The 16342-nt window shown below is 37.6% G+C and overlaps 1 protein-coding gene and 1 pseudogene across 2 annotated transcripts in view; one reads left to right on the top strand and one right to left on the bottom strand.

Moving 5' to 3' along the window:
* Nucleotides 1-16342, bottom strand: part of MCM6 (minichromosome maintenance complex component 6) — a 49343-nt gene that overhangs the window by 1227 nt on the left and 31774 nt on the right. The window contains exons 14-16 of one of the 2 annotated variants that reach the window (XM_090267147.1): nt 7216-7351; nt 6273-6428; nt 3857-3996 (exon numbers count right to left, since the gene is read on the bottom strand). In XM_090267147.1, the coding sequence (XP_090123273.1) occupies nt 3857-3996; nt 6273-6428; nt 7216-7351 (432 nt within the window). Of the gene's footprint in view, nt 1-3830; nt 3997-6272; nt 6429-7215; nt 7352-16342 lie in introns of both variants that reach the window. The other variant, XM_090267156.1, reaches the window with a different exon arrangement.
* On the top strand, nt 1956-2218 carry LOC150021938 (non-histone chromosomal protein HMG-17 pseudogene; annotated as a pseudogene).

Here is a 16342-nt window from a genome sequence, read left to right on the forward strand (position 1 = left end):
CGGGACACTTTTAAGCACTCTTTGTACTAACACACCCTCACAGAAAGAACATTTAATCAGCACAGGACAAGTTCTCTAGTCTTTTGTAGTGAATTAGCTCAGGCAATGAGTCAAACTACCAGGTTAGATCAGTTAATTTCACAATATGTCCCGATATGGATTTCTTGCACAGGTTGTTTTCTTACACTGATCCCAGGAAGCTCTAGGGAGGGAAGGAGGGCTGGCCTGGTGCAAACACACTGCCCACTATTAGAAAGACAATTCTGAGGAAGTGCCACCCTCGTTCAGGTTTATTTCACATATAATATTTATTAAATCTGATCTGAGTAGTTATCCCCCACCCTGTCAAAATCATACGCTCATTTGCATCTGCTTGCAGGTGAACAGTTTTTCAGATAAGACAATCCTCATATGTGACACTTATACTCATATAGTGAGCACTGAAGTGAATTGCAAGACAGTAGAATACCTGCCATTTGAACAGAAAAATTCAATCATTCAACAAACATTTGACCCTCTATGTGCCTGGAAACCCTGTAGAACCTGAGGATACAGTGGTCAACAAGACAAAGTCCCTGCCCTCATGGTGCATGCGTTCTAATGGGACAAACTAAACACCTCAATGAAGAATATACTGCCAGGCAACAAGCACTTGAAGAAACACAAAGCAGGATAAGGGGATGATGGGCAGGAGGCTGCCATTTCAAGAGGCCAAGTAATAAAAACCTCTTTCAGAATGAAGGAGGGTATCTGGGCAGAGACAAAGGGCAAGTGCACAGGCCTTCATACTTGGTGTGTCTAAGGAAGAGCGACAGTGTCACTAAGTAGAATGGTCAAAGGAAAGAGGGCAATGAAATGAGGTGAGACACAGACAGGGGCTTGTCTGTGTAGGGTTCTGCAGACCATGCTACTGGTGACCAGATTTTATTTTAAATGTAAGGGAAGAACTGGAAGGTGGGGCACTAAAATGATTTGACTTGTTAAAAGATGTCTGGCTATTGGGCAAAATGCCAGTACAAAGGGGGACAGATATTAGGGGGCGGGGGAGAGAAGAGAAAAGAAAATAGACATACTGAAGGCAGGACTCATAGGATTTGCTGCTAAAAGAAGTTGTGAGGAAAAAGTGGAATCAAAAGTGAATTTAAGGTATCTGGCCTAAAGCAACTGAGTAAATGGTAACAACGGCAGGGGCAGGGGGACCCTGTTTTGAACACATTAAATGTGAGATGCCTATTATTTTGCAATAGACAGCAGGCTACATCCAGCTGGAGTATAGCAGAGAGGCAAGAGCTGGAAATTTAAATCTGGGAGTCATCAGCAGCTGGGTTTCAATTTCACAGAAGCACATGAGAACACTAAGGTAGTGAATGAAGTAGAAAAGAGGTCTGAGGACTGAGCACAGCACTCCATTTAACAAGTAACAAGAGAAAAAAGAGACTAAGGGGAAATAACCAATGAGACAGAAGACCCTGGAGAATATGGTGACTCAGAAGCCAAGGGAACAAAGTGTTTCTAGAAGTGATCAACTGTGACAAATGCTGACAGGTTGAATACTTAGAATGGGACCAACTGATTTGAGTAGAGGGAAAATGTGTATTAATGGTCCTTTAAAAATGTGGGAAAATGAACTGACCAGGGAAAAGTAACAGCATTGGGTAGTGCTACTGTGAAGTTGATAAGAAGGAATTGTCCACATGAGATGGGAGGTTATGAATTTAAATGAGAACGGGCACATGGTTGTATGCTTTTCCCCAGATACTTTTAACTTCTTGGATATAGGTACAGAAAAAGAATTAGATTTAACTCAGACCGGGGTTTTGCCAAACAAGTGTAACAAAGAGAGAATGAAGTTGAAAGAAAAAAAAAGAAGAGGTGAGAATGCTCCCTGGACTGATGAAAGCCCATGTGCTACTGCATCCCTGCATCCAGCCCCATGTACCACCACTGTCACCATCATGCCCGGGAGAAAGGCTGAAAGGGGATGGACGCTAAAGGAGATAAGCCAAAGTACAGAACAAACCAGCGAAGATTAGCCAGTTTACTGGCTAAACCTGCTCCTCCAAATCCAGAGCCCAAGCCTAAAATGGCCCCTGCAAAGAAGGGAGAAAAGGTACTGAAAGGAAAAGGGAAAGCTGATGCTGGCAGGGATGTGAATAACCCTGCAGAAAGTGGAGATGCCAAAACAGACCAGGGACAGGAAGCTGGAGATGCTGAGTGAAGGGTGTGTGTTTTTGATAATGGTGTAGTTCTGGTGACTGTAGAGTTTGAAATATTTTGTATCAAGTTTTATAAATATGCAGAACTTTCTTTTTCTTTCTTTCTTTTTATTTTAAGCTATGTTGTTAGCACACAGAACATTTCATTGTTGTTTTTTTGGGACAAAGGACATACAGCACTAACAGAATGTCTCCAAAGCTGGACTGACAGCTTTCCCTTCTAGTTTTGAGAGACTTCCTCTTGGTTCCTGGGAGGAGGGATCCCTTGATGTTGACATACGTCAGCCATCTTGGGGTGTACGAAAACTAAAATGTTTTTATGTCCATTTCTCCCTCTCCTTTAAGCATAGACCTGACTCCCTTAAGCCCAGAGACCTCTTAGGTCTCTGACCCCTCAAAATTGATTCCCAGTATGTTGGGCAATCTGGACTTTCCAGTGTCACCATTGAGATGCTGTCCCTCAAAAGAGCAGCAGTTCCTTTTTTAGATTGTGGATCTATAGATTGATAATTCTGCTATTTTCATTTCATTTTCTGAAAGTCAGGATTGGCTTGTGAAAAGTTGTTAAAGAACATGCTGACTGTGAAATGTCAACTCTCTCTCTAAACTTTCTGTGCTCAGAGCATCAGATGAAGATTTCATTGGTTTTTCTAGTAGCTTTCTGATTTTGTAGTCCATCGAAGGGAGTTTGAAAGTTGCTGTATGTAGATGAGTGGATCAAAAAACTGTGGTACATTTACACAATGGAATACTATGCAGCAGGAAGAAAAAAGGAACTCCTGCCATTTGCGACAGCATGGATGGAACTAGAGAAAATTAAGCTTAGTGAAATAAGCCAGGCAAAGAAGAAAAACACCATATGATATCACCTAATATAGGAAACTAAAGAACAACATAAACAAACAAACTAAATAGTACTAGGAGCAGAATAACAGTCAGTAGGGGGGAGGGGGGAGGAAGAGAAGGGGGATAAGTAAGGGAAGGATTTAGTCAAGGAACGTGTATAAATGACTCATGGACATGGACAATGGGGAGGAATATGATTGTGGGAGAAGGGGTGAGCTGGGTTGGGGGGAGCAATGGGGAAAAAATGGAACAACTGTAATTGAAAAACCAAAAAATAAAATTAAAGAAAAAAAAAAGTGCAAAAGATATTTTTAAAAAAATGAAAGTTGTTGTATACTATTAACAATTGTCCTGCCTGAAACACCATGATTGTTTATGAAAAATATCTTTAATAAAGATGAATACAATTTGGCTGGGGGAAAATAAAAGGAAAAAAGTAAAGGAGTTACTATTAGAATGTAAGCCAGATAATGAAAGTAAGGACCTGAGAAAGATGAAATATAAAAAAATAGGTAATAGTGGTCGATACTTGGAGGTTTACAGTAAATGGAGTGGAAAACAAAGATTAAAAATACTCAAATTATAAGACCCTAAATCCACGTTCCCAGACTTAACTTCTATTCTGCTTGTTTTAATAGAGAAAATAAGTCAATTGCTGTTAACTCTTATACAATTCATAATTCTATCTAGACCCCAATGATTCAAAATAAATGAACATTTAATGAACTTACACATAAATGAGGCATGAGCTCCCTCCCTCATTAATACCTGAGCAAGCAAAGTTCTGTACGTACATAGTGGGTGAGTCGATAAATGACTTTCTCTATGATTCTCTTTTTATTTATGAGTTCTTCTTCAGAATCTATTTCTGATTCAATTTCCTTCAAGTACCAGTTAACAAGCTCACTCCTCTTTAATGCCGACTCATCCTCTTCTGCAACAAAAAATACATTTTAAAAGGATTAAATTATCTCTCTAGCAAATTGTGTCGTCAATCTGTGGGGTGTGCATATACAACAAGGTATGTACAGATTAGATAACCATCAACCAGTCAAAAAGTACATCTGCAGAAATAAGATATGCAATGTCCATCATAAGCCTGAAATAACCTGTCATATTACTTGTAACAAAGTACACCTGACTTGATACTGAAGAGAAAAATTGAACTAAATAGATTGTAAGAAACAAGTTTCTTAACCCTTTGAGTGCCACGTGTAATTCGAAATCTGGATTAACATGAGAAAAAAACTGTATCAATATATAACCTGAAGTACAAAAAAAGAGAACAAAACATAAAATACGAATTATTCCGTCGTTATTTACATTTATAGCCATCTAAAAAAGTCACTGGGAGCGACGCTGGCACTTTTGGGAAAATTTGTCAGCGCCGCTCACAGTGACGTTGGCACTCAAAGGGTTGAAGCTACTAAGATCTCAGAATATAAGGTGTTTCCTTCACCTTTTTATGCTTCATCATCTGTAAGAATGTTTGCCAAAAGCAACTGAAGGCATAAATTAGGAATGAAGCAACAGCAAGCAAAACTTCGTAAATATAACTTTTTCTTTTTGGAAAAAGGAAGACTTTATGGAATTGAGGTCAACTGAGAAATAAAAACCACAGGAATTCACTCAAAATGAAAAATTAACAATTTATTCCAGTAAGGTATATTTATACCGAATGAACTGTCTGCTTCTTCTTTAAAATTGATTTTAGAGAGAGAGGAAGGGGGAGAGAGAGACAGAAACATCAATGTAAGAGAGAAACATCCACCAGTTGCTTCCCACATGTGCCCTGATAATGCTCCAACCAACTGAGCCCATCAGCCAGGGCACACCATTCTTTACATAAAGTATTTTATAAAAATACTTCTGAGTTGGCCATCAAGTTTTATTAAGGCTGTATAGTAAGTACTCACTTAACACTGTTGATAGGTTCTGTAATTTTAATCAAAATGATGTGTAATAAAACCAATTTTACCAAGGTGAATTAATATAAACATGAGTTAAGTTCCATGGCATCTCATCAGTGCTGTAACTAAATGACATTATTTGAGGACCTGCTGAACTGAAAAACTTGAGTGGTCTGTCCAAATGTTCGTGGTAAGTGACCTTGGTTTTAAAGTTGTGCTCCCTGTGCTGTCTACCTGAAGATTGAGGATTAATAACTTATTTGACTGGGTGAACAGTGTCTTTTTTTCTTTTTTGAAAAAAAGGAAGAACTAGCAGAATTCATCTCTGAAATGCAGTGTCTCAGTGCTAATCATATCTTTGTCCCATCAATGGTCTTCCATGTTTAAAACTTAGTTGTGCGAGAGAGAAATAGAATAATGAAGTATAATGTGAACACAAGAACATGTGGGCTCCCAAATCTTTTTCTGTGAAAAAGGAAGTGCGGCTAAAACCTGTCTGTCCTAATGGCTTCTTTACTCTCTTCTCTCCTCCCTCCCACTGGTCCAGTTATCAGGAGAAACAGAGCAGAAATTACAGGGCTCGAAACTTCTGTAAGTGAAGGCAATCTCTGGTGTTCTTTTACTCCATCTCAGATTCTGTCTGAAAGCCAGCAAATTGGAACTTTTAAATAAGAATTACCTGATGGTTAAACACCAAATTAAAGTTTAAGCTTGATTCCCTGATTTCATTATTTTTCCTTCTACCGTAGGGCTAGCTACAGATTGGTGTAACTTGGGACAGCGTGGGAAAGCAGCTGAGGGTAGGACATGTCCTAGTGTCCAGATACCACAATTTACCTTATGGAGAAATGAGGGTTTTACTTCATTTCTAGTCTGGAATGTGCTTGTACTGATAAAGTCTTCTGAGTTCAATTACTTGCCTATAAAATATAATAACCTAGGAGTTCATACATTTTAAATAAAGCTATTGAAAGGAATAGTGATTTTACATCTGTAAAAACATTATAAAGTGCTTCTTTATATATTATCAAATCCAAAATTCTGCTTTAGAAGTATTACAATTGGCCAACAACATTAATAAGAGCAATTCATAAACCTTTGTCTGACAATGAACTTGTGGGAGAATGTCCAGGATGGCGGATATGCTAGATACCCTGCAGATTTTGTTGTCAAAGTGAGCTTGTTGAACAATTCATCATCTCTCCTAACAAAACACAATCTTTAGCAGTCAGAAGTGGTTTATGTGACTAGAGCTTATGTTAATGACTTATCATGTGAGCAACACCAGGTACAACCTCACCTTCTTCCATCTTTCTGAGGTGAAGCACAATAAGGTTAGAGATTCGGCAGTATTCAGAGAAGCTCAGCCTTAAGGAGGCTTTCGGAACAGAATCTTGGTTTGTGTCTTCACTGTGGCTGTTAATTCCATTCACAAGAGCAGGGCTGTCAGCATGACCTAAGTGAAACATCAACCATCTGAATCTTCTTTGTTCCTTAAAACCTCCCTATCAAATGCTTATAAATATACTACTTTATTTTAATACTAATTTCCAAACAAGCATAATGTATACTCAGTATTTAGTAATTTTACAAATAAAAATTAAAAGCAAATTTGTAAGTGCTATTAGTGAAGACAATCTAATTTAGAAGAAATGGGAAGGATAAGAGATATAAAGATTTCATGATCTAAAAAGTGCATTTTCAATATTATAAGCAAAATTTTAAATTCTGATAATTTTCTGTTTTAATGTACTCAAGAAAATGTTTTTAATTCAGAAACAAAATAACAGTACAAATAAGGCTGGGGGATAAGTTCACTATCACCATTTTGGTGTATTTTGTCTTTTAAGCGTATACAATATTCCCTCACTTACGCGGGTATTATGTTCCAGACCCACCCACGAAGTAGGAATCTTACATTTATTCTACACTCTTAAACCTATGTAACTTTTAACAACATATGTATACATTACCATAAAATCCTGCGATACAGTGAAAAATCCGAGATAAATAATTAAATATAATATTTTTAAAAATCCTGCAATACAGTGAGGCCGTGATAAATGAACTGCGATATAGTGAGGGACTACTGTATATGTCAATTACTTAATTGAATTTTAACTTATAAACCGCAATTACAATTCAATATCCATTCAAAACCATCAACAAGTGCACTTTTACCATGATATCTCAGAGAACATTCTGGTCTCTAATTCCAGAACAGTCATAAACAAGCATCTCACCATTGATGCCATCTGGGACCTCATCTACCTCCATTTGGGCTTCTTCGTCTTGATCTAGATTGACATCAGGTGTTTCTACACGGATGATTGACTTGTTCAGTAACCTGAAAGCTTCCTTCACATGTTTAGGCTGGACCTAAACCAATCAAGATGAGGTAAATCAGAAAGTCAGTCTTCTTGATATATTGAATGGACTTTCTCCATACAAACTCAGTGATGTTTTGTTTTCTCATACTCTCCCTCTCTGACACACACATAAAATATGAGTTAGTACCATAAAATCACCAGCATGGCTAAAACAACTAACAATATCGAGTGTTGGGAAAAACGCAGAATTTTCATTCACTGCTGGTGGGAATGTAAACTGATATGACCACTATGGAAAACCGTTTTGGTAACCTCTACACTAAATGGGACATATGTATAATTACTACCTATGACCCAACAATTCCACTCTTTAAGTATGTATACCCAACAGAAATGTACACATAATATACATCATATGGAGCAAAAGATATGAATATCCCGTAAGAATCCAAATTGGAAACTATTCAAGTGTCCATTAACAGAAGAATGGGCGAATCATTGTGATATATTCATTGACAGACTGTCACACAGTAATGAAAACAGAACTATGGCTACACAAAACAGAAATAATTATCTTACAGTGTTAATGCAGTGTGCAAGAAACCATACACAGGGGGAACATATTCTATGACTGCACTTATATAAAGTATAGAAGCAGGAAATCAGAATAATGGTTATCCTTAAATCCTTACATATGTGGTCAAATAATCTTTGACAAGGGTGCCAAGACCACCCATTGGGAAGGGATAGTCTCTTCAACAAATGGTGCTGAGAAAATTGCATCCTTGCCTTACATTATATATAAAAAGTAACTAAAAATAAATTAAAGACCTAAAACTGTAAAACAGTATATAAGAAAACAGGGGAAAAGTTCCATAACTTTGGATTTGGTAATAGTTTCTTAGACATGACATCAAAAGCACAGGGAACAAAAAATAAAATTGACAAATGAGACTACATCCAAATCAAAAACTGAGTATTAAAGGAAACAAGAGTAAAAAAGGCAACCTACAAAATGGGATATTTGCAAATTACATATCTGATAGGGAGTTAATATCTAAAACATAAAGAATACCCATGGTCATTGTAGCAATATTCAAAATAGCCAAGAAGTGGTAGCAACCCAAATTTCCACTGACAGATGAATGGATAAACAAAATGTGGTATATACATACAATGGAATATTATTCAGCCTTAAAAAAGGAAATCCTGTCACATGCTATAACATTTATGAACCCTGAAGACATTATGCTACGTAGAATTAACTATTACAAAAAGACAAGTATTATGTATTATTCTAATCACAATACTATTTAGTGGCATCTAAAGTAGCCAAACTAGAAAGTCAAATGCTGGTTATCAGGGTAGATGGTATTTAATGGGTACAGGGTTTCAGTTTCGCAAGATGGAAAAGTTTTAGAAATCTGTTGCACAACAATGTGAATATGTTTAACACTGCTGAACTGTAAGCAGAACTATAAAATGGTTGATGGCAAATTTTATGTTTTTTAACCACAATTGAAAAAAATAAAAACAGTTGAGAACAACCTAAATAACCATTGGTAGAAGAATGGTTAGAGTACTATGTAGTCATTAAAAACAAACAAACAAACATAATGGGTATACTCAGAGGAGGGTACTAGTAACTATAAGGAGGCAGTACAAAGAGAAGTTTTTGGAGTTGTTAGTCATTCACGTTCTACTTTCTGATCTGGGTATAGGTTACACAGGTATGCTCACTGAAAGTTAAATGAGTTGTACACTTGTAATTTTTGAACTTTTCTGTATGTATGTTTTGCTTCAATAAAAAAGCTTACTTAAAAGAAAAATGACATATCCATGTTTTGAGGGTGGTTTCTTTGAGGCCTTTTATAAATAACTACCTGTCCTGCTAAATCTTCCTCCCTAACTAGCTGAGCTCCATAACAAGATAAACCTAGCAGAGCAGTTAAAAAAATTAACAAGGAAATACTAAGCCATTTAATAACAGTCAACATCAAGACATATCCTAGCAAACTTACTGATCTATAAAAACAAAAAAAGAATATTTAGGAAAAAAATGGAAGTTACTTATGGAAGCAAAATTAATAATCAAGGGTTGGCCTCAGATTTTCCCATGCAACAGTTAATGTCAGGAGACAGTAGAAAAATTCAAACAAAAACAATAAAGTATGAGCCACAGGTTACTGATCAAGTCAAGCTGTCATTCAGGTAAAGATTACAAATAAATCTGTTGAACATAACACTAAGAGGATATTATTCTCATAAACATATTTGTTTTTCATTGAACTCTTCTTAGCCAAATTTCAATCTGCCAAGAGATGGATTAGGAAATCATGACAAAATAATCTCCACGGAACCCTGCATATATTTAAGCTACAGAGCCAAGACTAGAACTAAGGTGGGAATTAAGCGTGACAGAACACAATGTAAATGATATGTGCCCTGAAGATAAAGAAATAACATAACTCATAAAAATGGGAAAAGAACAGATAACAGGGAGACCTGAGAGAGAAATTTGCTGATTGCCTTTCTTCATACCAGAGTCAAAATGATAAATCAAGTGACAGATAAGCATATTTGACTGCACAAAGATAAACACAAAGATATTATTTACTATAATCAGGTGGTTGAGAGGTAGGAAAGTAGGGAATGTGAAATATACGAGTTTTATCACTGTTCATAGTAGGGAACCAACAGATAACTAAGGGTATAATATAAAGCTATAATAATAAAAGTCACCACTAAAATAAAATGCAAACTTTATGAATATCAGAACTGCATATACAAGCAAAAACAAAAGAGGGCACACAAAGAAAAATCTTTTCAACTATAAAAGGAAAAAACAGAATAAACCTCTCTCTCACACCAATACATCTAAATGGGCTTAAGTCATGTAGTAAAAGCAAGAAAGAACAGACTCGTAGATACAGAGAACAGACTGATGGTTGCCACAGGGACTGGGTGAAAAAGGTGAAAGGATTAATAAGTACATATTGGTTGCTACAAAACAGTCACAGGGAAGTAAAGTACAGCATAGGGAATATTGTTGATAAGACTGTATTAATTGTTTGGTGCCAGGTGGGAAATATTGGGGGGCGGGGGAACAGTTTGTAAAGTATATGATTGTCTAACCATTATGTTGTACACCTCAAACTACTATAAAATAATACTGAATATAAGTAAAAAAATTAAAAAGCCAGGCAAATGGAGGGGGAAAAAAAGCAAAAAAAAAAAAAAAAAGATTTTCTCTTTGGGTCATAAAACAAAACACAACTCTCTCTATATATATATGACACACTTAAACTTATTCAGAAATGCTGAAAATAAAAAGGCAAGGTAGCTCCAGCTGGTGTGGTTCAGTGGACTGAACACCAGCCTACAGACCACAAGGTTGTTGGTTCAAGTCCCTGTCAGGGCACATGCCTGGGCTGTAGGCCAGGTCCCTGGTTTGGGGTGTGTGAGACGGAACCAATTGATGTATGTCTCGCACATCGATGTTTCTCTCTTTTTCTTTCCCTCTCCCTCCCACTCTCTCTAAAAAAAAAGCAGGATATACCAGACAACGCAAGGAGGAGTTCAGGTCAAAAAGCATAAAGGAAACAAGGAAAGTCACACTATTAAAGTTAGAGGGTACAAATCACAATAATAATAATGCAGAAATTATAGGAGATAAAAGAATAAGTGTAGAGACAGTAGTTATATTATTGGTAGAAAACTGTTAATGAGACCCCTACTTTTCAATCTAGAGATGATGCAGTAGACCACAAAAACCTACAAAAAACATCTATATAACATAATAAGGTAACCTCACCCTTCATGGACACACACACACACGCACAATTATATATATTATATACATTGTGAACAGAGACTACACCTTCCTTTAAAATGCCCACAGAACATTTATGAACTCTGACATTAGGCTACAAAGAATGTAACTCTAAATTCCAAAAAGCAAAACTAAATTAGAAACACAGACATCATTTTCTAATTACAATGTAATAAAAAAGCAAACAAAAAAAATTTAAACAAGCAAGCATTCTAACTGGATATTAATAAACTACTAAACAACTCTTAGAAGTGAAAAATTTCCTAGGAAAATATAGCTTATCAAAACCAACCCTAGAAGAGATAGAAAATCTAAACAAGATTCATTTCCATGGCAGAAATGAAGAACCATACACCAATATTATACCAGACTCAAGAGGGTTTTACGTGATAATTATTATAAAACAGCAGAAAATTTTAATGTAATATAAAAGTGTTCTAGAATTAAAAAAAGGGAAAAACTTCCCAATTTTTTCATGAAATAACCATGGTATCAATACAGACTCAAAAACAAAAATATCTAGAGACCAATTTTATTTATGGTTATTGCTTGAAAAAATCCTCAATAACAGAGATAGAAGCCATCTGCATTAAAAGACCCAGTGGGAGCCCTGGATGCTGTGGCTCAGTGGATTGAGCGTCGGCCTGCGAGCCAAGTGTCGCTGGTTCGATTCCCAGCCAGGGCACATGACTAGGTTGCACGTCAGGTCCCCAGTTGGGGGCGCAAGTGAGAGGCAACCACACAGTAAAAAAAAAAAAAAAAAATCAATACCTGGAAAACAAGAGATTCAACCCAACAACTACTAAAATAAAAAGATGTCTGTCAGTAAAGTAAAAAACTAGACCAATATATACAAATAGTTATCATTAAAAAAAAAAAAAAGAAAAAAAAAGTCTACCTTCATTTGTCAAGAGCGAGCCTTTATTATCAGCATGAATCTGAGTGACCCGAAGAGAGCCCCTTGTTAATAGAAACACATAGCATGAGCAGGAAAAAGAGATTTCCAGTCAAGATGGAGGCATAGGTAACAACCATATCAAAATTACAACTAAACCACAGACCAAAGATCATCCAGAACCATCAGAAATTGAATTGAATGGAAATCCGACAACTATAGAACAAGAGAAACAACAACCCAGAAGGGGAGGAGATGTGGGGATGAGAACTGGTGGGCCCCACACCCACTTGTGGTGGATAATAATTCGGGAAGGATTCTAGGGAGCAAGGGGTCCTAGCCTCACACTAGGCACCCCAGTCCTGGGTACCAGTACCAGGAAGAGAAACTTGTTAACTTCTGACTGTAAAAACCAGCGGGATTGGAGTCAGTGAAAAAAACGACTGAACTCCCTGGCAGTTCCTCTTAAAGGGTCTGTACCGAACTTACTCAGACTCACTCCCTCTGAGCTCCAGCACCACCAGGATAGCAGCTTGAAAGGCACCAGTGGCATACAGGGAGGAAGTGAAGTGTCTGGCATCAGAGCAAGAGCTGGGAGACGGCTTCCTCCCAGACAGAAAGGTGGGCAGAAGCCATTGTGCCCGTTTTGAGCCCTCCCCTCGAAGCCACAGAACCAACAGGCGGGAGCCATATCTGAGCTGGTCGACATTCATTGCCTTGCCCTGGTGTTTACCTAAGTCCCTGCCCCACCCAGCCTATGCCTACCCCCAGCCCTGTACATCTAGCTAAGTAACCCCAGGCCTGCCACTAGCAGCAACCAGTTTTGGATCAGTTTGTCTCTTCCTGGGAACCTCCAAGCCCAGCACAAGGAGCAGCCATCAGCAGACTGTTTTGTAGCTCACATTGGGTGGCCCTGGGTAGAGAACACAGGGGGTGGCTGACCCTGACCTGCACCACCCAGGAAAGCCCAGAGCCTGCACACCCAGTGAACAGTTACAGACCACACTGGAGCACCACCACCCTGGTCCAGCACAGCTGATCCTCCAAGGAGGGCAGAGGTTGGTGGTCAGTGTGCACAGCTGGTCCTTGCAGTTGACTGGCCTGGGTAAGTCCCTCCCATTGACCTGCCAATAGCAAACAAGGCACAACTACAAGAGGAGGGAGTAACAGCTCACACAATGGTGCACCTCAATTACCCAGCTTGGGTGATAGGGAGGCTGTGCCATTGGACCCTACAGGGTACCTACTACATTAGGGACATTACGAAGACAGAGAGTCACAGTGGCTCTACCTAATATACAAAAACAAACACAGGGAGGCTGCCAAAATAAGAAGACAAAGAAACATGCCTCAAATGAAAGAACAGATCAAAACTACCAAAAAAGAAGTACAGTATTCCCTCACTTATCACGGGTATTACATTCCAGAACCCTCCGTGAAGTAGGAACCTTACATTTATTCTACATTCTTAAACCTATGTAACTTTAACAACATACATATACAGTACCACAAAATCCCTTGATACAGTGAAAAATCGGCAATAAATAATTAAATATAATATTTAAAAAAACCATGCGATACAGTGAGGCCGCGATAAGTGAACCGCGATATAGCAAGGGACTATTGTAAACAAAATGGGATAAGCAATCTATCAGATGCAGAGTTCAAACCACTGGTTATAAGGATGCAAGGAAGTCAGTGAGTATCTCAAGAGCATAAAAAAGACCCAGGCAGAAATGAAGGATATACTAATAGAAATGATCAATTTACAGGGAATCAACAGTAGAGTAGATGAAAGCCAAGAATTTAATGATATGGAACATAAGGAAACAAAAAACTACCAAGCAGAGCCACAGGAAGAAAAAGAATCCAAAAAAAACAAGGTTAGTGTAAGAAGCCTCTGGGACAACTTCAAATGTTCCAACATTCATATCACAAGGGTGCCAGAAGGAGAAGAGAAAGAGCTAGAAATTGGAAACCTGTTTAAAATAATGAAAGAAAACTTCCCTAATTTGGTGAAGGAAGCTAGACATCCAAATGCAGGAAGCACAGTCCCAAACAAGATGGATGCAAAGAGGATCACTCCAAGTCACATTATAATTAAAATATCAAAGGTTAAAGATAGAGAATCTTAAAAGCAGCAAGAGAAAAGCAGATAATTACCTACAAAGGAGTTCCCATAAGACTGTCAGTTGATTTCTCTAAAGAAACTTTGCAGGCTAGAAGGGACTGGCAAGAAGTATTCAAAGTGATGAAAAGCAAGGACCTACAACCAAGGTTACTCTATCCAGCAAAGCTATCATTTAGAATGGAAGGGCAGATAAAGTGCTTCCCAGACAAGGTAAAGCTAAGAGTTCATTATCACCAAGCCATTATTACATGAAATGTTAAAGGGACTTATTTAAGAAAAAGAAGATCAAAACTATGAACAATAAAATGGCAATAAACACATACCTATCACCAATTGAATCTAAAAAACAAAGCAAACAAGAAGAACAGAGACACAATCATGGATATGGAGAGCATTTTAATGGTTACCAGATGCTAAGGGAACTTGGGATAAGGGGTAAAGAGGTGAGAGGATTAAGAAGTATAAATTGGTAGTCATAGAATAGCCAGGGGGATGTAAAGTACAATATAGGAAATGGAGTAGCCTAAGAATTTATACGCATAATCCATGGACATGAGCAAAGGTGAGAGGATTGCCAGAGGGGAGTGGCTGGTGCTGGGTGGGTGGGGGGACAAAGGAGGAAAAATTGGGACAACTCTCACAGCACAATCAATAAAATATTTTTTAAAAAGTTGAAAAAAAATGCATAGCATGAGCAAAAAATAAATGTTTCTGTTTAAAGTGGCTGAGATGCATAACTTAGATTCTAACTGCTGTTTTCTTGGAGAGGAAAAACCATTATAAAGATATCTATTCTCCATATTAATACATAAATTTAATGTGCTCTCAATAAAAATAATTACTTTTAAAAACTAAGCCAGATGATTAAGTTCATAACAGCCAAAAAAGAAAAATGCAATGGTACTAGCTGTGCATTTAAAATATAAAGCTCTGTGGGGGGATTAAGAGGTATGAATTGGTAGTTACAGAATGGCCAGGGGGATGTGAAGTACAGTACAGGAAACGGAGCAGCCAAAGAACCTACGCATGGCCCACAGACATGGACAGTGGTGTGGCGATTGCCTGAGGGAGTAGGGGACTGGGAGGAGGGGGGCAAAGGAGGAAAATTGGGACAACTATGTAACAGCATAATCAATAAAATAAAATTAAAAATATATAAAGTCCCACTGGTTAAAATATTGTGGTGCTAACGCAAGAAGATGCTGATAGACCAATGGAGCAGAACAGAAAGTGCAGAAAGAGATCTTAACAAATGCAATAATTTAATGTATCATAAAGGTAATACCAAACCAGTGTGGAAAAGATGGATTATTCAACAAGTAGTGATGGAACAACTAGGAAACTAGCTGAAAAAAATATAAATCAAGTCATTCATACCTTATATCTTACAGCAGAGTAAATACCAAATGTTTGAGTGACTGAAATTCAAACAATAACACCAGTTAAGTGTTTGAGGAAATCCTGAGAGTACTTTTATAGTCTTAGAGTACAGAAGGCCTTTATGTGTGTCTATTTTTCTATCATGTGAATTTGCTACCTATTTAAAGACAAAAAATAAATAAGAATAAAGGGGGGAGAGAGAGGGAGAGAGAGAGAGAGAAATCTAATAAAGATTTCTCAAGACACATATCAGTTCAATGAAACTCATTTCAGGAAACATCACAATGGAAAAAAAAAATTCCCAAAATCTTACACTGTCTAATATATAAAACTAGGTAGAAGCAGGGTGGCTTTACTACTACTCCCCATTTACTACCTAAATCCGCACTGACATGAACCTGTAGAACCTAGGGCTCAAAGAATATTTTCATAACTGTACATTACCCATATTGAAGGACGAGAGTTCCCTTTGAGGTGACTGGCCATGTTATTATATCTGTATCCTCAGCCCAAAGGTCTAGTGCATTGTAGGGCTTAAACAACTTTTTAAAAAATGAACAGCATTAACAATAGCTCACCTCTATATGCATTCTATAATCTGACATGATTATCTCATTACTATTAATCTAACCACACTCAATAAATGCTTGAGAGCAACCTTCTTCAAGGGAGAAGTCCCAAGGTCATGTATCCTGAGCATTCAACAGTTACATAAAAATAAATCTGCAGCAAATGCTGGTATGTCCCAAACCAAAGATAAAAACGTTTATAAGTCAACAAATCAATTTCTCTTCCCACCCAT

This window comes from Furipterus horrens, unplaced genomic scaffold (genome assembly GCF_987537825.1).
Source record: "Furipterus horrens unplaced genomic scaffold, mFurHor1.1.pri manual_scaffold_1, whole genome shotgun sequence".
Lineage (NCBI taxonomy): Eukaryota > Metazoa > Chordata > Mammalia > Chiroptera > Furipteridae > Furipterus > Furipterus horrens.